Below are 25,003 nucleotides of genomic sequence, written 5' to 3'. Positions count from 1 at the left end.
CAGAGAACTCTTCTGGGAGACGTAGCCTCTGGGATTCCTTCTAGTCTACCCCATTGCTTCCCCCTCCAATTGTATCTTGAGGTCCTAAATGGGAAGGAGGAAGAGCTTTCATTACACCAACCTTTCCCTTTGAATTCTCAGAGATACGTGGTAGCAGAAAGCATGATTCTTCAGGGGCAAACACTTTATTTTTAATTATTTTCAAATGTGAGTTGAGGGAGTGCGTTTGCTCCAGCCAATCTTAAACATAAATAGAAACCCCTATAAGATGTTTCTTATTCAAGAGTTTTAGCAAAGATGGAAATAAAGTGTTAGTGTTCTGTGAAAAGGCAGAGTGCCATGAACGTCAGTTTCTGACCAAAGCATCTCATCAGTTTTGCTCTGTGATAATTATAGGAGGGGAAAAATAGAGATGAAACTTTTAGCTTTGTAAGCCATAGCATCCGTATTTTTGTTTTGGTTTGCTTTTTTTGTTTGGTTTGCTTTTTTGTTTGGTTTGCTTTTCTCCCATGTTAGGGGAAAAAAGGACATTTATTAAGAAAAAAATAACATATAAATCATTAAGACGAAAATAACATCCTGTTCACGTGAACACATTGCAGGTGCTTGGATATCAGAAGGGTGACTTGGTAATACTTGGCCGTGTGCCATCGTTTTAATTTTTTCTTAACTACTTCTGAGAGACCTCCTTCTACTTCAAGTATATATTAATAAGATGTTGCCACATGTGGAATTGTAGGATTGGGAAGTTAGAGTGATAATTAAAATTCATATGCAAATCTTTAAAAGCACATTTTAATTATATGAAGTTTTAATTCTTCTATTTTGCCAAGTGGAATTCAAAATTCGAAGGTATGAAAATATGTCCAGATCTGCTCCCCAGTTAGCTGCCTTCCAGTGCCTCCCAACGCTGCGGCTGGGGAATTGTGAACAGTCCCAGGCTGGAGGGGTAGAGGGAGTGATGAGAATCGACAGGTCTGAACATGGTGAACCAAATCTGGAGGGTTTGAAGATGGCAGGAATGATGTAGACAGACTCTTGCCTCCCAGAAGCTTCCAGACTGGCTTTCCTTTATGGCAGAGTCAAAAGGGAGTGAAGGAAGCCCCTTAAGCTTCTTCCTTGATGGGGCTTTTAAAACTTAATACCATATCAGCTCAGCATCTGAGAACAGAAAAGCATTTTATTTGAGCCCACAATAGTTGGAGAAGCAAAAAAAATCTCAATACTATACTTTCTTATGTAATCCATTGTTTTTCCCCAGCGGCCACGTGAAAGCCCTTCAAGGTACAAAAAACAAATGAGGCCACATCATCCAATGGCATCTTGATACACTCATGCGTTCATGTGTTCATGTATTCATCCATCCACCCGTCCATCCATCCGTTCAATAAATCAGCCATCCGTAGTATTTTTGACCTGGGGAAGGAGGCGATGTCCTCTTATATCCAGATCAGGTTAGGGAAAGTCTGGACCTGAGATGATGTAAAATCCTGATGCCAATCAGCACTTGTTTCAGTTTTCAGTCTCATTCAGCACTTTGCGATCAAGTTCCCTGTTCTTGGAAGACTCAAACAAGGGAGCCAATCAACTCTGAAGTTTAGGAGGAAACCTGGAAGTGAGTTATACAGCAGAAGAGAGGAAGTCAAAACCAACCAGCAATAGTTTGAGAAATCTACCCTCCTCCCCCGACAAAAAGCCATACCGTGGGCTTCCAAGAATACACACCCTTCTGTAACGACTCCTTATCCCTTTGTAGAGACGATCACAAAGAACTTGGTTAATCTCAAACCTAGTGATGCAATCACTCCAGGTGTGATCACATTCATAGTGCATGTGTGGCTGTGTGCAGACACATCCATATTCCATTTCTGCTACTTTTTGCCCATGTGACAGTGGACAAATCACTTTCCCATTATTAATAGGACTCCGTTTCCTGAACTCTCAAAAGACAACTGAACTAGATATCTATGGCCTTGTCCGATATCATATTCTGCTTATGAAACTTGATGTTTTCCCATTTCCAGGAAACTACAACAGGTAGGGAAATAGTTCAAAGCTATAAATTAAAGAGAAATTTGTCTCCTTGAAAAGAGTCCCATCTGTGAGATGACAACAGTACATCATGCTGTTCTCACTGGGATTGGTATTTTATAGCACTCTGCCCCACTGGGCCCGGGTTTGGCCCTGCAGCCACACTCTCCTTGGGCGAGGAGCTGGTCAGATGTTCCACACTCAAGTCGATCCCGCCTTCTGCTCTATGAAGAAAAATTTCACAACCTCAAAAGGGCAGTTTGTTCTTGTAGTTGCTCCTGAAAGTGGCACGGCCCCTCTAGACCTCAGTAAATATTAAGCTAATTAAATCAGCTGAATTTAATTGTGGGAAACGTTGGCATCGATTTCTGCTGATGGCTTCTTGCCTTCTGGGAAGGAGTTCCATGTTCTTAGCTTGTTTTCAGATAACGTGTTAGACCTCTGTCTTAGAAAATCCAATTGTTGTTTTAAAATTTGGTACTTTAAAAAAAATCTCTACTTACCTCTGACTCTGAGTTGGGAGAAATTCTTTTCCATATCTCTAAACACAGTGTTTCTATTCTCCAGTTTGACTGAGAAATAAGACAGAAGGCGGGACCAATTTGAGTCTGGAACAGCTGACCAGATAAGTAAATAAATGAATAAATGCTTTATTAAACAAACGTTTCTCGATGACCTTCTAATATCCATCGTGGGTCACACAGATGTCAGTAGGACATGGTTTGGCACTGGGTAGAGCCACAGAGTGCTAGAAAGGCTGGGAGTTATCTCATTCCATCCCTGCTTCTCGGAAACAGAAGGCCTATACCACCCAATATAGCCAAAATAATATTATTTTTTAAAGAATTTTGGGAATGGCCATTGTGAAAGGAATTTACATATGTAATCCTATTCCTATCAACTAAAAATGTGAATGACTTAGAAACATGGATTGACATTTGCAGTTCTTTTAGGAATTTTACAAGTAACCGTGCCAAAAACTAGTCTTTCCTTGTAGAAGCATGCTGTCCAAAAGAACTTTTTACACTGATGGAAATGTTCTATTTTAGTCCTGGCCAATAAGTTAACCATTAGCCACACATGGCTGCTGAGCACTTGAAATGTGACTAGTGTGACTGAAAAACCAAATTTGTAACTGTTTCTAATTTGAGTTAATTAGAATTTAAAGAGCCACACACGGTGAGTGGCCGCCATGTTGCACAGTGCCATTCTAGATGCCCTGCCAGCCATGTAGGGGCCACCAAACATGGGACGATCGCACTGATGCTGTGGCCATGCTGTGAAAACAAGCAAACTTCCTAACACAGACCACAGAGAAACACGCTTTCTGCCTAAATCAGCCTTTCCTAAAGTAAAGAGAACTCTTTATTAAAAATTAACTGTGTGCAGGAAGGTAACTGAGATTAGCATAATCGCATGCTTCAAACCATGAAAGAATATGGAGGAAGGTTTAAAATATAAATATATAAATGCCACAATTATTGTGGTTCTATTTGCAGTAATTGCCAACGCTGTCAGCCATTCATTCATCTAAGCTAATAATTTTCAAGCCTAAGCCGGACATGTCTTTGAACTCATCTTGACCCCTTTCTTTACATCTAAAAACCGTTTGGAGCTTGTAAGAGGTCCCATCTCTGGTTCAGATTTCCCAGGTGCCCAGAGCCTTTGCTGGCAGCCACGGCTTAGCTATTCCTTCCCCCCTGACCTGCTAGCCTAGTCCAAGCGTGGCCGCGGATCAGCCTCATCCACATTGCCTGGGAGCTTGTGAGCAGGCCCCACCGAGACGGTTAAATCCGAGTCTGTGCTTTAGTCAGATCCCCTGGTGATTTCTAAGCACATTTGGTTTGAGAAGCTCTGTGCTAGTGAGAAGCACATTTAAACGCTGCTTAGGGCTTACCTAACAAGGAATTATGTGGTTTTGGGGGTTTTTTTTGTAGGAAGGGTACTACTTAAAAATTTTTTTCCAATGTTTTATTTTAAAATTTTTCCAACATATAGAAGAGTTGGGAGAATTTCACAGTGAAACCACTGCCTACCACCTACGTTCTGGCATCCATATTTCGTCCTACGTCTACCCATATCTGCGTCCTTCTGTCCTTTGCCAAGCCAGCTTGCTTTCCTGATGCATTTCAAAGTAAAATGTAAAAGTACATTGACAGCAGTCCAGGGTCACCTGAATAAACATTACTGGTATGTGTGTCATTAACTAGTATTCAATATTTGCTCACAGTTTTCTTTCTCTTCCAAAGTAAAATTTTACGCAGTTAAGCATACGGATGGTTAGGTGTACGTTTTCTTGAGTTTTGACCAACGTCATACACTTGTGGAAAGTTTACTATCCTTCACCTCCTTGTGTCTGCCCGTCTCATAGTTTACAAAAATGAAAATGAAGGAAAAGGAAGGACAGAGCAAAAAGTTGTCCACAGAGTAATCTGTCCTTTTGTAAGCAGTCAGTTGTCCCCCCCACCCCCCACTGCCACTCACCCCCTCGCTCGATCTGAGAGCCAGACTGCTAGAAAGTCCGTTGCGTAGTGAGTCAGATGCTTTATTCTACACTGGCCTCCGGTTCTGACTTGAAATAACTGCTGTTAAAGGGAGTTGTGTTCCCTTTGCCATAATAAGAACTTTTGAAATACATAAAAATAGACACTAATGATATTTAAAAATTAGAGTGGTTTTTGTCACTTAGAAGATATTACATCCTCCCTCTTTCATCTTCGTCTTCTCCCTTTTCTTCTCTAGTCCCCTTTAGCTTAAAGTCCAGTTCTGAAGCCTCTCCCCCAAATTATATAAACATATTATTTTTTAAAGCCACACACCTATCCAAAATTATACTTTGTTCCTCCTTAGAGAAGTGATCTGTCATGGGAGTGTGCAAGCCCATCTTCAGCCAACCCCTAGACTAAGGGGATAATCGAAGAGGGAGAGGTTCTAAGAAGAGACGCGCCAGGCCCGTCTCTGCCAGAGCTGGGAGTCAGAGAGAGACCCCAGTGTCACTACTGAACACCGTGCCCTTTACAAGGGGCAAGAGAACAAAGGCACAGATAACTCCATGTGGAAAGTTCTGAGGCAAACCTGAGCTTCTGTCAGTATCCACACTAAGAACACTAACTCATGACATTTAGCGTGTATCCTAATATAGTCCAGTGTTTGGGGTTTTTTTCTTTTTTTTTTTTTTTTTTTTCTTTTTTTGGTAAGATTTATTTGAGAGAGAGTGTGCACAAGCAGGAGGGGCAGCAGGTGAGGGAGAGAGAGAATCTCCAGCAGACTCCCTGCTGAACACGGAGCCTGACGTGGGGCTTGATCTCATGACCACGAGATTGTGACCTGAGCCGAAATCAAGAGTTGGACGCTTAACTGAGCCACCCAGGCGTCCCCTACTCCAATGTTTTTATTAACACTCTCTTCCCCATTTTATGGATGAGAAAAACAGAGACTCAGAAATTAAGTAGTTTACTCAAGATTAAAGAGGCAGAAAGGCATAGAGCCACGATGTGGACCCAGCCAAGTCTGACTCCAAAGCCTCTGTTCTCTCCCTTTGTCCAGAGGGAGCCTTGAACATCTAGTTCTTGTGTTAAAGTAAAGGGACTTGGTAAGAACCTTACACTAAGAGGATCCGTTATGTTTCCTGATAATAAATATTTTAGAGCCTGGCCGATAGGGAAAAGAACTGTGAGAACTCACGTATGACTATTGCGTTATGTATCCTTTTGGGGTGACATATACAATGCGTAAGACCAGTGGGTTCTCTTCTTAAAATTAAATCTAAAAATTACATAGAAAGCCCTTCCCTGGATATAGCCTACACTAACATCGCTGCTGTGTCCTGTTTGGTTGACCAACTTAGCCAAGGACCCAGTGATAAGACGAGAGAGAGCAGGAATTTTAGATCTGGTGTCTCCTCATGGAGAAATTAGTTGGTTCGTTAAAATACACAGCAAGGCTGTCTGAGGGATCTCCGTGTGAAGTCAAGAGAAATCTTTTTTAGTTTGGGGACAGTAAAATGGAAGAAGAGGAGAATTTTGCTTATTTACTTAATAGCTTACCCATGTGAAATAGTGGTTTTAGGGGGGGAAGGTTAGAATTGAAGAAAGCGGGGTATCAACCACAGAAGTCACAGTTTCTCCCAGACCAACCGAAGGGACCACCTCGCTTCGCTGGGCAGGACCTCTACTGAGATGGTCCCTCCTCTTTGTTGACACTGAACACTTGGCATTTTTAGTCCATTAAAAGACTAAATGTAATGGGGCAGCTGGGTGACTCAGTAGGTTAAGTGGCCGACGCTTGGTTTCAGGGGTTTCAGCTCAGCTTGCGATCTCACCATCGTGAGGCTCTTCACTCAACACCAAGTCTGCATCAGATTCTCTCTCCTTCAGGGGCGCCTGGGTGGCACAGCGGTTGGGCATCTGCCTTCGGCTCAGGGCGTGATCCCGGCGATCCGGGATCGAGCCCCACATCAGGCTCTTCTGCTGTGGGCCTGCTTCTTCCTCTCCCACTCCCCCTGCTTGTGTTCCCTCTCTCGCTGGCTGTCTCTATCTCTGTCGAATAAATAAAAATAAAATCTTTAAAAAAAAAAAAAAAAGATTCTCTCTCCTTCCAGCTCGCATGCTCCTGCTATCTCTCTCAAATAAATAAATAAATAAATAAAATCTTTAAAAAACTAAATAAAAGAGTAAATGTAACACAATGCAAGGATAATATAGTATGAATAAAATTTTAAAAACTAAATATAAAAAAAGGAGTGACACATATTAAATATAAAAAAGCTAGGAAATGTGTCAACTGTACTTCCATAATAAACATTTTAGATAAAAAGAGCTGGGAGAGAAGAGAAATGGAATCTGGAAGAAAGAGTATACTAATGAACTACGAGGAAGCAAAAAGGAGGATAAGAATGGCAGGAGGATGAGGAAATTGTGTGTAAAGCAGCAAAGTGAAGGTTAAAAGCAATTAGGACACACAATTACTAAACAGAAGAGTAAAAGCATAAAATAAGCTAGGGTGAATGGGTAAAATAAATAACATCAGCTAAGAACATACAAAGATTATAAAACAGATCAAGTAGTAATAAAATAAGGAAGTGGTATAAAGCAGTAAATTAAAGAACAATTAAAACACAATAAGGATAGAAAATTAACAGGCTAAAATGACATTTAATAATTGTATTAATAACTAACACTTACTGACTTCTCGTGTGCTAGGCACTTTATATGCATTATCTTATTTAATTCAAGTTTCTTAAAACAATCGGGGCAGTTTTAAAACTGTCCAAAAAACAAAAAAAACGTTCAGAGGCGGGTAAAACCAGGCATGAGAACAACAATAAAATTAAAGGTGAACAAAACAGACCTGCAGACATCCATTGGCATTCCTTGTCTGGTGTGATGATTTTTGCTGTTGAAGTTCACCAACTACCTAGCCTGGTGCTTCGCATCTAGACCATGGGTTCTGGAAGCTTCTGGTGCTGTACATGTCGGTTCTCTCCACATCTTGTCCTACTGAGCTTGGCCTTTCCTAGAGGCAATTCCTGGTGATTAAAATTCTTAAGCAATAGAATCCATAGCCCAGAACCCATGGTAATGGCAAGCATCTCACAATCCCACTGGTTTATAAGATGTACTGCAGGATTGTCTTCTAGAAGTACTTCCTAGTCCCTGCAGACTGCACCTGCATAGTACCTAGCACGCTGGGTTGGAATAGGAGTCCTTTTCTGGTTGTTTTTACTTTCTTTCTAGGCCCCTTTGTTTTTGAACAGAAGGACCCTAGTTTTGTATCTCAGCCTTTAGTTCAGGCCTGGTACATAGTAGGTGCTTAATGCATGCTTTTTGGACTGAGCCCACTTGAACCTGTAGTCAAGAGCTTACTCTTTTCTTTCCTTTCCTTTTATTTTTTGCTAATTTATTTTTAAACCAGCAAGCTGACTTCTGGCTGGATTTTCTGCCTGCCTAGAACCCCTGCAAATGTACACATTGTCCAGAGAGGCTCTCCCACAAAAGAATGGATTTTTTCTTCTTCTTTTTCTTTCCATTTATCACAGCTTGGTATGCATCCTCTACGTCCAACTTCTGTTCCTCATACCCTACAATGTTCACCAACTCACACCCTAAGTCTTTTATGTGTAGATACTCAATGAGTAATGCTGCCCTTCCTTGTCTTTCCCTACGTTTTCCTGGAGCAGATGTTGTCTCTGTGGCCTTGAGCTCGATCTAGAGTTCATTCACTCCCTCATTCACTCGTTCGATCGGCAGGCATTTTCTTGGAATCTGTTATTACCCAGTTACTGCATTGGGCATGAGGGCAGGGAAAATAAAAAGGAGATTCTCCAGCAGCTCTGCATCTCATCTAAGCTGATTGCTGTGTTTCGCCGTCTTTGACCTTATTTTTTTGCGGCAAGGGAAAAACAACTGATTAACATTCTTTGCAGGTAGTATATTTTGAAGAGAGTTTGGAAATCATTTGCTAACTTTCTCTTCTCTAGAGTCTCAGTTGCCTCCATCTAAGAAAGACCTCAGACCTGTATTTGACCATTGATTGCCCTGGATCGTTTTCCAGTGAGCTCTGGAGGTTGGCCACGACCTTTCAAACACACAAGACAAAGACCTAAATCAGATGTGGACTTTCCCGCCTACGCTTTGTCTAAATTCTACATTTACTTTTTATTTTCTGATTATAAATTAATATTTAACATAGAAAACGTGCAGAATGCAGGGAAATCACACAGAAGGAAGTTACTGCTAACTTTTTGCTCTCCAGCCTTCTAGCGTTCTGTGTGTAAGTGTGATTTGTGTGGGCGTAGAAGAGCTATGATCATATCGAACATATCATTTTGTCACCTACTTATTTTACCAAAAATATATTATGAATATTTTCCATATCATTAAACATTCTTCTCAAACATAACTTTAATAACCGCACAGAAGCATGGTATAGGGAAAGTCCGTAATTTACTTAATCAGTCTCCACGGTGGAATACTCAAGCTGCTTTCTTGTTTTGGGGGTTGTTTGTTTTACTATTATTAAAAACACTATGGTAAACATCATAGTACAGAAAACTCAGTGCACGTGTTCTGTTATTTCCTTGAATAAATTCCTAGAAATGAAATTGCTGGATTAAAGGCTATGAACTAGACTAAGGCTTTTGCGATGTAGGGCAAACGTATCTTCTGGCAACATGATCATTCCCACTTCCTCACTCTCAGGAATAGTGTCTTAGCAGTATTTTTAATCTTTGTCAACTATCAAACTATAAAATGGGTTCTCTTTTTTATTTTAATTTAATTTGTATCTCTTTGATTACTAGTGGGATTGAACGTTTTTCATGTGTTTGCTAGACTTCTATACGTATTCTTGAAATGTTCCTCTTTTCCTACTGATTTCTGAGAACTTTTATACAGTAAGGTTTACTCCATCCTACAGTTTGCCCACATGTAGACAATACAGAGAAAACTCTTATTTCTCAGTGTGGGAAAAGGTCTTATTCTGTCTGTTTCTGTAGAAAGTTCTCAGTATGAAAGGTGGATTTTTTTTATCCCAGGAAAACTAAAGGCAGGTCTGTAATACTGGCATTGATGTTTAAAAAAAAAAAAATTAACCATGCAATCTGAATTCACCTAACATTTTCTGTATTTCTAGCCTATGAAAAAACTCAGGGCTGGAAAACAGAACCTAAGAGTTTTCTTTGAAAACCTGGAGGTACGTTCATCAATCAAAAATGTCCTTGACATTACCCTGTGCCGGAATTCAGGAGTTACCAAGTTTGTCCTTGGCTAGTTTGTAGCCAGGATGAAGAAAGCAAGCAACATACATTAACAAGCATTCTTAGTACTGTATGTAGGTCTAGAAAATGGTCTTCTGAGTGGCGTGATGTTTTCTGGTAGTTCGGCTGCTGTATCAGCCTCCTGGTATCTTCTTCGGCCACCTGTGAGGGAGCACATTCTTCTTTGCTGCTGAATTTTGACACCTCACAGGCACCGTTCCCCTCTGCCCTTCTCGCTCCACAGCAGAACGCGTACAGAAGAGCCAGGCCAGGCTCCCAAGCCCGCAGCACCAATGGAAGATTCCCCAGTGCAGAGGTTTCTGGGAGAATGTGGAAGGAAAACAAATGAAAATTTAAAAAAAAAACAAAAAAAAACCCCACTGTGACACCTGGTTGAGAATCCCAGAGTAAGAGAGACCATTCCCCAGCCTCCATGAAAGATCTCTGGGATGGTGGCACCTGAATTCTGAATTCTTAGGTCCATGGATAGTTTTTAAGCTCTTGCTCTCATTTGGTCGATAAATGGAATTCTCAAAACAGTATCCTCCCCTAAATAAATTAGTGCCCCATTCTAGCACATTCCCCTCAACATTCTCCGTCTGCATTCTCCCCGCAGCTTCCCACCGCATCCCCCCCTTCCCCACCCTTCTGTTAGCTGTAATGACCCTGCAAACACTAAATGGCATTTGAGTGCATTAAGCAGCAAACTCTCTGGTGACATAGCAATTATGACTCTGAAATAGATTTGGTGCGTCACGGAAGATAAGGGTTTTGAAAGTTTCTGTTGTGATTATAGCCTGTAACTCCCACAAATAATAGGCTTCAAAATAAGAGGCTGCCAGTGGAGCCTTTGTGGCTTTGTCTCAGTGATGGCACGTAAATTGCTATTAATGTCCTAAGTGTACTTGAATATGCCAGTCTTTGGGCTGTAGAGTTGGCTCAGTGTCTCTCTTTACGCGGCGTGTCATTGTTGGTCTGATAATCTGGGGTAATTGCTGTCTCTTGGATGGTCAGAAAAGTGCAAGGGGCTTTAGCTTCCTGTGTGATGGTAAATAGCCTTAAGGTCTACACCACACGTGTCATCTGTGTGTGTGTGTGTGTGTGTGTGTGTGTGTGTGTAGCTACCGTTCCTCGTTAAGGTGTGCATACAATCTCTGTGTGTGCCCTGAGTAAATAGTAGCCTTTCAGAAAAGCCAAAGCAAAATCAGAGGTTATAAAAATAAAATGAAGAATTTGGGGCTGTGTAGAATCAGCCAGTCGGATAATTTATACTGAGAGTTAAAAAAACAATACCCTTTGCTTGAATTATCCAGATTTAGCCCTATGCGTAAATACAATTTTCTGTTGCCTTATACATCTACTCTGAGTTCAGGCAGCACCTGTGCGTGTGCGTGTGTGCGTGTGTGTGCGTGTTTGTGCATTCTTTACGTGCTGTATTTTCTAAACGTGTGTGAGTTCTGTGTAAATATGGTAACGTCTGTGGAAATTGTGCCCGTTTATGAACACTGTGTATGGATGTGTGTAAGTGGGTATGTGTTTTGGTTTGTGCAGGTCTGAGTGTAGAGGCTGTTTATTCAGATAGAAATACTCCGCTGCACTAAGGCACCTCTCTTTAGCTAAATCAGGCTGAGCTTATTTTCCTTTGACTCTGCAAAGTTAAAGAAGACAAATTTTAAGTTTTAACTGCCTGATGCACATTTCACCTACAGACTCCATACGTCTGTGGGACATGGAAATGTTATGTGTAACTGCCCGATTTGCCCAGCCATAAGCCTGGAAATGCACACTACGTCATATCCTGTGCAAACCGTGAAAGTTTCGACCGAACCGTCGTGTGTGCGTCCGAAGAGCCTTACACGGCAGTGTTCATTCTAGAGCTTCATCACAGATGAATTAGAAAAGGATGAAGCTAAGAAGGTGCCAAAATAGGTCTTGATCTCAGAGTTGACCTCTGTGTGCACTTCCGTCGTGTGGTGCTGGGCACTGGCCCGGTGGTGCACCCTGACGATGTGGCAGTCGGTAGTCTTGCAGTTGGGTGTTGACTGTCACCCGTTGGACAGCAGCGAGAGCGTGTGCCGGATAAGGTTGGAGACCGTGACTGGGCAGAGAGAGTTCGTGTTCGTACCAAGTGTATGAATGTCAGATTCGCTGTACAGGTCTTAGAGCAGGACTCTGCATTTCCAGTTACGGTAACTTAGTACCAGCTAACAAGATGGCACCACACACGGTGGTGTCTCGGAAGTATAACCCCAGGGGACGAGGGTTTGTCTTGTCCAAAACCAAGTTTGGTGAGGTGGATTGAGGCATAGGAGTGGGAGATACTGGAATCCCCTAAAAGACTTTTCTGAGGCCGGCCTTGTGGTTCATAGGTTCTAGCATCTTCCTAAACAGCACAAAGATTCCCTGAAGGTGAACTGCAGCCATGAGTCCCCTGCCTTCAGCCCTAAGCCGTGCTCTGCATGCGGTGCCCACACGGTCACACGGCCTGACCTTTCGAAACTTGCAAAGTCCAAAAGCGGTGGCACCCAGCAGGGACTGAGTCTGGCAAATTCTAGTTCCTGAGTCCTAGTTTCCTCACCTGAGAAGTAGGACTAGGAGCTCCCACTGGGTTCATACACCATTATGCACTCATCGACCAAAGTCAGAGACTTACAGCACAAGCTCTAGAGAACGGCGCAGTGAGGATGGGCGCCGGCCGCCCGATGGCCATGTCGTCCCGGGTCGGGGCACCGGGGAGGCTTTCAAAGCATTCGTCTCCCTATCTGTTCAGCTCAAGTACTTCACTGAGCAGCGCTCTCTGAGACGTGATCCTTGTCCTCTCCTGGCCTGTGGCTGAATGATTTATCATCTCGTTGAGAGTCCAGACGAAAGCACGTGGCCTGAAGCCTTAGCATGATTGAGCCCTGCCACCCTCCGGCCCCATCTTGCCGCCCTGGCTACTCCACTCCTCGTTCCATTGCTTCTGGCCTTCCCTGAGGTCCTTGGAGCCTTTGGCAAGGATTCACCTTCGGCCCAGGGGGCCTCTTGCCCCACTGTTTACTTGTCTATTTTGGGATCACCTCTAGGCTGACTTTCCAGAAGCCCAACCACAGTGAGGTCCCTATTGTACTCTCCTGGCCCTTCCCACCATCTAGCATCTACATTTGTTCTTTTGATGATTTATCAGACGTCTCGTTTCCCACAAGGCAGTAAGCTCCAGGAGAGAGCAGAGGTCAGAGTTTTTTTAAAAAGGTGCCGTATCTACCACAAGGTGACACTGGATACTTACCTGTGGAATTCGGAGTTAAAGATGGCAGTGAGTAAGACCTGTGCTCACATAGGTATTTAAGTAAATAAGTAAGTAGGTAAATGCTGCACCTGGTTAGATGTCAGCCTGAAGGGTCACAAAGTCAGGGGTCCTGGCATTTAGGGAAGTGGGTGCTGGTGTGTCTTGAAGGAGGAAGGAGGCGACTTTCGGGCCAGGCCGTGGACAGTGACGTGGATTTCTAGCGGCCAAAGGACAGGGCAAGAGAAGGCGCAGAGCCTCTCGCTGGGCTTCGCTGTAGGGTAGGAAGGAGTCTTGCTTTGGCAGCGGGAATCTCCTGTGTCCTGGCAGCAGCTTACACGCCTGAAGTCGTGGTTAACCGGGGCACCCGTTCTCTACAGCAATGGCTGCTTCCCTGCTGATATGTCTTCACATACAGACCTTCGGAGCAAAGTCTCAGGAGGCTGTGGCAGAAGTAGACTAGAAAGGGACATGGTGGTGGGACGTGGCTGTAAGGTCACCAGGGACTGGCCTAGTGGCAGGTGGCCCACCACCGAGAGGCGCCCACAGCCGTCGGGGGACCCTGGAAACGGGGGTTCCAGAGCCAGCAGCACGTGACAGACTTCAGGGAAACATGGTGGCAGGTCGCAGATGGCGAGCTGAGGTTCCAGAGCAGGGTTCGCACTGCAGGAGCAAGTCACCCTGTCGTCTCGGCTGAACTGTAAGAAGTAGCAGCCAATGAGGCAGAGGCACATGGACCTGGGGGAGGTGGCGTTGCCGCAGCAGAGACGCGCCTGTGCGAAGATACGGGACGAAAGGGCAAAGCAGGACACGCAGCAACACTGATTCTGCGTTGCCTGTGATACCAGAGGAAGCCAGAATAAAATATTTTGGGGGTTGAGTATAGATCTTAATCCCAAATGGAGCTGCCCGCGTCTAGCAGGCACGCGACCAACTTACACTAAAAAGTTCCCTGTTGTTCATCTAAAATTCAGGGCATGTCCTGTGTTTTTTCTGGCAAGTCCAATCCCAGATCCCAGGGTAGAAGCTGCATCGGCCTGTGGGTCTCCACCTGGGGGAGGGGACAGTGGGCAAAGTCCCCACAGGCCACGAAGGGACGGCGTCTCTTCCACACATTTCCGTGATTCCCACTGAGGAGGTGACCAGAAGACTGTTCTGGACGCAGGGACAATGATACCTTCCTCCTCCTCCCCGTGCCCCAAGGAGAGCACTCCTTATGGAGGCGGTATGCAGAGCCGCGGAGCTGCAGTGGAACAGTGTAAAGGTGACTCGTCCTTCCCTGGTTGGGATGAGCGCGGAAGGACAGGCCTCCTCGGCGCTGCCTCTGCTTTGGCGCTCGAGTATGTTCTAGGTGTACACAGCTCTTCGCACGTGGTCACGCTGCACTGTGGCCGTCACGGGTCTGATACCGTGGATCTCTCCAGACCCACAATGGAGCACGAGGGTTGTAGTGCCACTGAGTGTTATTTACTTCTTCGTGTGTCCCCCCAAGAGACATTTATTAAAACCTGTGCTGCCCCAGGCGCTGTGGTAGGTGCTCTGGAAACAGGTAAGTCCCGCGGCCCTGCTGTTATGGGCTGGTAGGTGAGACAGGCACGTGAAGGAACAGATGCAGTATGTTGCCAGGGGGACAGATAGGGGCACAAGGGTGCTTCCCCTCAATCTTGAAAACGAGCCCACGTGTGAGTGGCACGTGGTTGGGTGAGGCGACTGTTCCAGGAGACAGCAGCAGGCAGGAAGTGACGGCTCTGTTAGGGGAATTGCTCAGGAGCCTGGTGTGGCTGAAGTATTAGGCACGAGCGTCGGGTTGGGGAGTGAGCAAGATCAAGGACATGGGGGGCCCGCCGAGGACATGGAACCTTATCTTGAGGCGGGTGGGAAGCCGTCAAAGGTTGAACAGGGAGACCAGAAATACATTTTGCAAAGCCGGCTCCGGGGGCAGCTGGAGACGGGACTGGAGGTTGTGGGACGGGGCATGAGTCTGCTGACGCTGTCAGACTTTGCAGGGAAATGTTGACTCTTTTGTCCCTGAGGGGACTTTCCAACAGCATCGCTCGGCCTCTGCGCGTCTTGTGCTAAACTCTCACGGTATAGTCTTGGGGGAAAGTGTGTGCATATCAGGAAAGCCTAGCTCTTCCATCTTCCTGGAAAAGTGGTGGATCTCGGAGGTGACCCCACTGGGTGAGCTGAGGTCTCCCCGATCAGTAGTGGTTGTGTGTGTGTGGGTGTGTGTGTGCGCACACTCAGCTGCACTTGGTGCTGACGTCAGCCACTTCGTGGCACCTCAGCGCATTTCGTAAATAGTCGTTTCGTTCTGAAATATTTTGTTCCCAAATACCTTTTTCTTTGATTTGGGTTTGGAAGTCCAGGTTTTCTTACCTAGGAACCCGGCTGCATGTGACCCTAATTTTATATCGTATCAGCTGCCTCCTTCCTTAGGTCCCACGATGAGCCTGCCACCGGCTTGGGCGTCCTCTGGTGGAATGGAATGTGAGATCAGGTCTCGCTTCCAGCCTCTGCGGGCCACAGAATTACCTGCAGGACTAGGTGCAAATGTAAACACTCTTCCATTAGGGATGTTCGTGGAGATAATGGGGACACACTCGGTTTTGCAGGATTCACCTTCCCTGTAAGGCCTCCTAGGCGTTTCCAGCGTCAGCATTTTGAAGGGAGCGTGTCTGTTACAACGGGGACTTTGCATCGCAGAGTGAAGGCAGAAGTTGGGGTGCAGAAGAAAAATAAAAACGAGTCTTGTTTCTCGCCACCCCGACGCAGTTGCTAATGAGACCATCCTCCAGGACGCTCCCAGCTCCCGCCCCAGAGATAAATAAACCCACAAAGGCGGAGTTTCCTACTTAATATGCACCCACAGTCAGGAAGCGGGAAGCAATCACTCCCCAGGGTTAAGGCGCCAGTAAGCGAGGTCAGCTGTTTCCCAAGACGGAGCAGCCTTCCAACGGCTGGTGTTCAAGCTGCACGGCGGAGCTGAAGCAGCCAGAGTGATTTACGGGAGACCCGTTACGTGGGGCTTGCTCGCCGTGTCTGATCGCGGAGCAGCAAGGGCAGCCGACCCCGTGCCAGGGTCTAGAGCACCCCCAAAGAAAGGGATTCTCCAGCCCGTGCTGGGGTTGGACATGCGTATTCCAGAAAGGGCTGGTAGTCCTCTAACTTGAAACCCAGAGGCCCCAGTGGCCTGAATGTGGCTAGAAGTAGGGGGGTCATTGCTGGGATAGCCTGGGGGAGGAGGGGCAGCCCTCTCAGTGCTCCTGGGTCCCGGGGGGCGGGGTGTTACGGGAATACGGGACTTCAGTGTTAACAAGGGGTCGGGGGTCCTGGGCACACTGGGACAGTTGGTCGCCCACTCTGGTGTGTGTGTGTGTGTGTGTGTGTGTGTGTGTGTGTGTGTGTAGGTAGAGTGGGAGTGGAAGAAAAGGCAGCTAAAGAGATTGATTTTATTTATTTGTTTTTAGTAGAAGGTCTTCTGTATTCTCCTTCACCAGGCCAACTAGCATAATTAAAATGCCAGTTTTGATATCAGCTTGAACGAATTCCTGTCCCGACCATCTGTGAGTTCCCTGTACCCTCTGGCACCGTGTGCGCTGGTCTGAGAAAACAAAACTTTCTCAGATGTCTCCTGTTGGAGTAATTTCATCTCAGACAGGAATCGCAAGGAGTGTCCTGGCGTCTTCTGGGCCGCGTGGAATCTTGCCGGTTCCCTCCTAATGAGACGCCCCAGGGTTCGTTCTCTTGACGAACGGCTTTATTCTGGGGCACCACTCATGGTTGCTTTAATGAAGTTGAACGTGGCTAAGTAATGGTAAGAGTGGTGCCTCAGGAGCGAGGTCGTGAACCTCCTTTGCGCCTCGGACGCTGCGGCCTCCCTGAGCTTCCGCGTCCACCTGCCTCCCAGCGGCTCGCACCTAAGATACGGGCGTTGTTTCGTCTTGTGCCAGCGCTTTACTCCGCATCAGGACCGCGGGCACCGCGGCTGGCTGCTGACGTACGGGCCCACCTGTGGCTCTGGTAGACACGCACATACAAAAAAGGACTATTAGGACACACAGGTATCAAAGTACGAGCAGCTAACGGTCTTGGAGTGGTAGGGTTATGCGTGGTGTCCATTGCGTGGTTCGTGCTTTTTCTCTGTTCCAAATATTACATTGCATATGGAATTGCAAATATTCTCTTTGAAAATATTGTGTGAGTTTATAACTTTTATAATCAGAAAAAATAAATGACATGAAGGGATTTTCTTTGGGGTAAAATAAATATAATTGCTCTTCCCCATCTGCCTAAAATGGCACGAGGAGGCATGTTCTTGGTTGGGAAGGGAGACCAAGCTCCTGTCACTCCCGTGATCCGCCTGCATTAGGACACGGAATTAATTCTGTTCTTGATTCTGATCAAACTACAGAGTCTTGGCCCCAGAAAGATAGGAAAGAACGAATTGTTGTAAAAAAAAGAATTCCCATTTCCCCCTCATTGTTCCCCTTCTGGTCCCTCACCAACAGCAGGAGAAACGTGCTGGGCAGGGAGAGGGGGCAGGAGGAGCGACCGGACTTGGTCAGGCGATGGATCTTTGGAGTTTTGAGCAATGATTCATGGATCCCCGATTGAGGTGGAATGCCCTTGGCATTGCCTGGGATGACCCTTCGTGCTCTTGGTATCCAGACCTGCTCTTTAGTGAAGCGTGGGGGAAAAGACCTCTCCTCATGCAGAGGTAACTAGTGGGAGCTGCAATGAATTCAGCACCTGGCTTTCCTGGGAAAATTGGAGCATCATTTGGGTGAGCCAGTGGGGAAAAAAAAAGCCAAGTGGATGAGAAGGGCAGAGAAAAAGGAGCCTAGATTTAGAGGTTCAGAAGCCTGTGTGTCTCAGTCATAAACCAGAAGCCTGCTTTTCTCTCTCACACCTCTGCTTTCTTATGAATGAGCCATGAACACAGGTTTGCCGGCACCTGGGTGTCAAGCAGGTGCCTCAGGAGTACCATGGATTATGCTAGACTAGAAGCTGTGGTCCCTCCCAAATGTGGTGTTAGTACCTGCCCCGTGTACCCCAAGTATTTCAGGGAAGAAAATGAGTGGAGAGTACTGTAGGAAATAATTCACCAAGAATGCCTAAGACCTGCTCTATTCAACATGAACATTTGCAGAGGTGAGGTGTACGAACTTCAAAGGAATCCGGCAATTAGGGGAAAAAAGGCAGTTTAGCATACTTCTGTTTCGATGCTTTAAAATACATAAACAATCATGAATGATGTATCGTTTTTCAACTATTTTTATGGTGGGATATTTTTGGCCAGGGGTGTTCATTAAAACAAATCCTTTTAGAACAATCCCATTGTTTGGATGCTTCTGGATTTAGAATCTTAGAAAAATGATCTATAAACGGAGATCATGCTTACAGCTTCCTGCCACCACCTCTCTAGATATATTTATGCAGACCAGCCCTTAGTCTACCTCTGTTTCACCTGTTTGATTCACCTGAATCACCCTCTGTACTTTTCAAGGCTCGCCTCAAAGAGTACCCCTTCCCTGATGCGTTTCCTGATGCTCCGACAAGATGGGATGTTGCCTTCATCTGAACTGTCATAACAATGGGGCGGTACCATTTATTAGGCTCTGCCTTGAATTATAGTTCATTCATATGCGTGTCTTATCCCCCTCCTTGAGGACATGAACTGTCTCTCGCTCATCATTATATACTCAGGAGCAAGTAGTACAGAACCTTGCATAGAACGGATGCCTGGAATCCAGGAACATATGGATCATGCAGGGAAAGGCCTTAGAAAGCACGTGGACAACCTTTTTATTTTTCTAAAGGGGAATCCAAGGCCAAAGAGGTGGAAGTGTTTCGCCAGAGTCAACAGCTAGTCCTTGCCAGACTCAGAACTAGAACTTGGGTCCCTTGACCTGTCATTTCACTAGAGCACACACAATGGTCATCCGACAGCTTAGACTGACTCTAAGTATCTTTGAGAAGTGGGAGGTAGTAACTTTGTGTCCAGAGGCTCACTGGGAGGACCCATACTCATCTGAGGACGGAGGGAGTATCATCAACCATAAGAACAGCTGCCCAGCCGAGTAGTGTCCCCACGTGCCAGGCACTGTGCTGTGCCCATTACACAAGTTGCCTTGTTATTGTCTGCTCAAAATGGCCACGCGATCTCAGAGGACTGACTTCTCTCCCTTTTTCCCTTCTAGGCTAATGGAGGTTGGCAGGATGCTACTACCCCTTCATCAGTGACCTCCCCTACAGAAGGCCCTGGCAGTGTTCACTCTGATACCTCCAACTGATCTCCCAGCAGTCGCATCCCGGCTGACCCTGTGCCCCAGTCGGGACAGGGCCAGGAGGGAGGGTTTCTCTCCCAACGCTGAAGCGGTCAGACTGGAGGTCGAAGCAATCAGCAAACACAATAAGAGTCTCCTTCTCTTCTCTTCTTTGGGATGCTATTTCAGCCAATCTGGACACTTCTTTATACTCTCTTCCCTTTTTTTTCTGGGTAGAAGCCACCCTTCCCTGCCTCCAGCTGTCAGCCTGGTGTCCGCCATCTTTCCTGCCCCCCCCACCCCGTCCTATACTCCCTGGGTCCCTGCCCTCTATGACATCACAGAAGGATATTTTCAACAATTAGAGGAATTTAAAGAGGAAAGAAAATACAAAGAAAATAATAAACGTGTTTGTATGTTTTCATGCTGGTGGTTTGAGGAGCCAAATTTACCTCACTTGGATCCCCCGCCCCCTCTGTTAACAGGCAGCCCTTCTCGTTTCTCTTCTTACTCTCACTACCTCTTAGCAGGAATGCGCCACGTTGCCCCACTCATTCCAGGCCCCCTGCCTCCTCTTGCTCTTCCCTCCCTGGGCCTGTTCTGCTTAGAACACTTCCTCCTCTCCCTCCCCAGCCCCAGCTGTGCCCCGGGGACCGCTGTAGCTGGGCTTCTAAAGGTGCCACGTTTTCCGGTCTCAGCTCCACGAGGTTGATTCCCAGGCAGGAAGTCGAGCAGCAGGGGGGACGTAAGCAGCAAGAAGGGCAGAATTGGAGGCTTCCTCCTCCTCCTCCTCCTAACAGCTCTTGGTTTCAGAGGCAGTCTTTGGAGACCACGCATCACTTAGTAAGCAATGTCCAGAACCTACTATAAAGCCAGATCTGAGTGGGCATGGTGATGAATGAACCACTAAGGAGTAGAAGGTTCTTATCCTGCACCCCTTCAACTAAACCTTCACACACACACACCCCCCATGCGTGCATGTACACCCAGGCACATGTCAGCACATGCATGGCCTCACACGTTCATTTTCTCCCAATCGGTCACATGCCACATGCAAAGACCCACATTAGCAACCACAGCAGTTTGCCTCATGAGCCCAAGAGAGGGGATAAGCAGCGCTGAGCGAAGGTCACCGACACAGAGAAATAGCATGTGCCTGGGGCTTCCAGGACCTGCAGCCCCCAGCATGCACACACACCAGAAAGACACCCACAGGGCTTGAGCGTGACAGTGGCCAGCTTTGCCACACACGCTGTTCCTGTTCCCGCCACGTCTGGAGCGCTCAGGGAACCATGCGCAGGACTTAACGATGTCTGTTCTGGTTTTGGTTCTGTTCTGGTTTTGTTTTTATATTGGGGGCGTTGCATTAATTATCCAGAGTGCTAACATGGCACCGCATACTTATTCTGGAGGGGTTGAAGAACACGGCTTAGGCAGATTTTGCTAGACCTGGGAGCATTGGGGAAAGGGGAGGTCATGTTTTCAGTGACATTGTCACAGTGACTTTCATTCCCTGAGGATATCTGAGAGGAGAGTATGTACTAGAAAGCTATTCTGTTGTGTCACCTGAGCTTACATTCTTCTAACCAGCTGTACCAGCGATAAAGATGGTGGCTCTGTAGCCTGAGTGGGAGGTGGTCACATCTCTCGGTGCCTCATCTTCTTCATCTGTAAAATGGGGATTCTGATGCCTGGCTTACCAAGAGGCTTGCGAGAGACTGTAGACGTTGATTTCATTCATAGCCCGTCTGTAAATGGGAAGTCAGGGGAAGTGTCATCCCTGAAATTGGTTCGTGCCATGGAGGGGCAACACGTGGTTTTCCTGTTCCAACTTCTGGTTACCGTCAATACCCTGATGTCACTGCCGTGATGACAAAGAGAAGAAGGGGTATTGTTGTTGCTTTTTTGTTTGTTTTGGTCTGTTTGGTTTCATAGACTAGAAATGAGCCTCCAAACTAGAAAAATAGGACCCAGTTCTCTTAGTTTGTACTTGAATCCAGTACGTGGCCTTGTAAGTACTTAGCCCCCTGTCACATCTACTCTGCTTGAGAGGCCTGTGGGAGAGAGAGAAGACCCTGAGGGGTGAGGATGGCCTGCTGATGAGGTCATGGAAATCATGCATAGCGCTACAGTAACGAATAGAAATTGCTCCTGTGTATATGTTGGGGAGAGGGGTTACCTAAGAAACAGGAAGGTGTGTGAATTTGAAAGAAAAGCAAAAAGTAAATCTTTGGCAAGATGGAATTACACCTTGATGACTGAGAGCAGTGGAAAGACTACTGACCCGTGCCCCAGTCAGGACAGAGCTCGGTAGAGGGGCTTCCTGGCAGGAGCCATCTTGTGACAACTCCGTAGTCGTAGAGCCAGTGGAGAACCTTGCTCAGTGCCAGGGAGCTGAACTACCCACGCAGGAGTATGGCTGGATCACATGCCTGACTGCGCAAAGTACAGAAGAGACCCGGAAGGGTTCTCTTGGCAACAGGAAGAATGATTCCAGATTTGGGTTGAATGATTGCCATTTTAAGTTGATGAAACAGATCAGAGCAGAGCTCCATTTGCACAGTTTCTCTCCCTGCAGGAGTTTGCACTGATTCTCACCTCTCCTGGCATCTTCCCCGCTCAGACCTCTCTGTGCCACAGTTTCCCACCACCTCCCCCCCCATGCCCACCATCACGTCCAACATGGCAGCCACCAGATCCGCCGACAGTGAGCAAAGCATGGGAACTCTGGCAGCAGAAGGAAGGGGACGGAAAGAGCATGCCTCTGGAAATACAGCTCCCTGGGAATTCATATTAGGTCAATCCTACAGATACCAAAACGTGCCCCAGGACTCCTATATTTTCTAATGGGAGTGGGAGCACTCCGTTGTCCCTGGCAGCCGGTTTCCCCTGAGTAATACTAGCCCTTGGGATTGCCCACCTTAGAACTCTCCATCTCATCCTCCTTTTCACCCCTAACTCCTCCCCCTGGCGTGGAATTGGCGCCTGTGCAGTACTTTTGCCGAGCGGTACCTTCCTTACGTTGATTTTTTTTTTTTAATTTTGCTGTGGTGGTGGTTCTTTATTTCCTGGTTGCCTTCTCTCACATACCTTCCCCCCCTTTCCTTCTGAGTTTTATTTTTCTGCCCAGAAAAACCTGACTTCGATACCAAAAAAGATGAAACTACAGAAACTCAAATTTAAAAAAAACTTAAAAAAATACAAAAAAAAACTCAACAATTCTTTCAGCTTTATTAACATTTTCCATTGTTTCTTGCGACTTGTGTCTCGTTCTTTGTAGTATTGATGATGAACATTTGATAATGAATGTTCTTGTATATTCAGATAAAGAAAAAAAAAACCAAAAAAGCGGTCTGAATTTAATAGTGTTTATAATAAAAATTTTAAAAATGACCCTCATAGCACGCAAAACAGGATGGGGGCTCCCCCTCTTCTTTCTGTGACAATACACATCATTCCTGCCTTTGTTTTTAACACCAAACTACCTACATTAATCATTTCCCCCATTTTTCTTTTATTTTCTTGCATTTGTGAATTAGTTCAAGAATGCTAGAAAAGTGTCGAGTTGTGCACATTCATTTCCTGTTTCACAATGTTTAAAAGTGACAGTAATTCATTTTGTAAACTAAAAAAAAAAAAAAAAGGTTGGGATAGTGAGCATAATAGGTACAACCTAACACGTTATGTTTATTAACTTTGAGACCCAGAAATAAATTCTTTTCTTTCTTTATTCCTGCTCTTTAAAATATAAAAAAAAAAATTATGTTTTGTGTTATTTTTGGTTGTTTTATTGGGGGGGCTTTTTTTTTAATTGTCAGGATTATGATCTTGCTGTTTTATTCCTTACGAGGTGATGTGAAAAGACGACATTTATAGAGTAGCCGGTTTCCTTGTCCTTCCACTTCGCTCCAGAATCCAGTTGACTTCAAAGACAAAGCTGAAGCCCATGCAGATATCTGTCACTCACCTGCATTTCCAGAGGGTACGGCGCTCCTGCAGTCCCTGAGAAAAAACAGGGACCTGGGCTCTCCTTTTGGCCCTTTAAAATTTCAAGGAATCGGTCCAGGAGACCTTCGATATGGTAGGGAGAGACTTTTTGCCTTTGTTGACTGAATGTCACAACGAAGTGCTTTCTTTTCTTTCTTCTTGATTAATAACAACAGTCCAGGAGCCCTCTTAGAACTAGAGAGGATTTTTTTCTTCCAGAAGCATCCTGCAGGAATTCCTGGTGTGATGGGCCACAGGCTACATAGACTAGATCCGGGAAGCCATCCCTGGGGTCAGTCGGGCTGCTGATCCCTTGAGTCCTGATTTTGGATGAAGAGTCAAGAAACTGAGCGTGACTCAGTGCTCTCCTTTTAATGCTGAGAGGTGAAGTTTGATGCCTGGACAGCATACCTCTTACTAGCCTCTGATTTAGGGGGCTGTTTAAAAGCAAATGGTTAAACTGGCTTGATTTGGAATGTTTTTATTAGTCATAGGAGAAAAGAAAGCAGTATTCTCTGGAAGAAGCTTATTTTAAACATCGTTCATTCAACAAATGATTGAGTGTCCAGAAAGCACCTAGAACATCAGCAAGAAAAGTGAAGGCAACAATGCGGACTGTGGAACAGAGCGTCGCAGGTGTTTCTGCCCAGACACCTGCACGCCTGTGCCGGAGTCAACAAAATCATGACGAGCTTTTCACATCACCTTTATGGTTTCAACACCCAGCTCAAAGCTTTCTGGAATCTTTTATTTTTTGTAAACTTTTTTTTTTCCTTTTGTTAAAATTAATAAAACATTCAATGTTTTCCCCCTTTTCTCCCTTATTACTTCCTTTCTTTCCAATTATTTTGAAGTGCTTTCCTTTGGTTGTTGGTTTTATTCTCCCGCTCCCCTCCCCTGTTCTTATTACTCAGAGTATAAACCTGCAAAGTTCTGCTCTGTTTTGGTTTTGAAAGTTTAAGCTTTTCTGCTTCTGTGAGAGCACAGGCTTCTGTCCCTTTTGATTCCAACTGAACTTTTGTGTTCTCTAATGATACTAACACGGTGTAGGTTTTACAGTCTCCGAATTTGTACTGGTAATGCATATTCCAAATAAATAGTTTCTTTTGTTGCAAAAAATATATATCCTTGTATTTTGTGTAAATTTCTTCTCTTACGTGCTGGAACCTTGGCTTCCCCCAAACTAGGGCTGCATTAGTGTGGATTATGGTTTACTCTGTGGCCCTGATCACTGTAAAGCCTACATACTGGGGCGGGGGGTGACCTCATGAGTCACCGACCTCACCCATGAAGTAAGAAGGGAGGATGGGAAGAAGTATGGGGGGATCTTTTATGGGCAATTATTGGCTGTGCTGCAGGCAGGCAGGGCACCCCATCGTGTGTGCTTGCCAAAGACTGGCTGCCCCCGACCAGACACCCGTTAAAAAAAAATACCAGGGAGATTTTTCCATAAGAAATTCTAAGTTTTTAAGTCACAGCTGTTTGCCCAGTGGTTCCCCTTTCCTTCTCTTTGTCTGCTGGGATCTGGTCATAAGGAAAATCCTGGTACTCAAGAGGTGGTTCAGAGGAAGGACTCTGGGTTGTGAATAATACTCCGTTGTAGGCTCTCCGAGGTATGCTAGGTGTTAGTCCCGTAGATCGGCACACCTACCATGTGTTACATCTACCATCCCATGTAAGCATCGCCCCCCCATT

The 25,003-nt window shown here is 45.7% G+C and overlaps 1 protein-coding gene across 2 annotated transcripts in view; it reads left to right on the top strand.

Annotated features, from left to right (window-relative positions):
* PBX1 (PBX homeobox 1) overlaps nucleotides 1-24,427 on the top strand; it is a 281,408-nt gene extending 256,981 nt beyond the window's left edge. For both annotated transcript variants that reach the window (XM_044390687.3, XM_026517255.4), the window contains one exon: nucleotides 19,256-24,427. In XM_044390687.3, the coding sequence (XP_044246622.1) occupies nucleotides 19,256-19,348 (93 nt within the window). In that variant the 3' untranslated portion in view covers nucleotides 19,349-24,427. The remainder of the gene's footprint in view (nucleotides 1-19,255) is intronic.
* The last annotated feature ends 576 nt before the right edge of the window (nucleotides 24,428-25,003 follow it).

The sequence above is a fragment of the Ursus arctos genome, unplaced genomic scaffold, assembly GCF_023065955.2.
Source record: "Ursus arctos isolate Adak ecotype North America unplaced genomic scaffold, UrsArc2.0 scaffold_2, whole genome shotgun sequence".
Taxonomy (NCBI): Eukaryota; Metazoa; Chordata; class Mammalia; order Carnivora; family Ursidae; genus Ursus; species Ursus arctos.
This window is presented reverse-complemented; position numbering and strand designations above follow the sequence as displayed.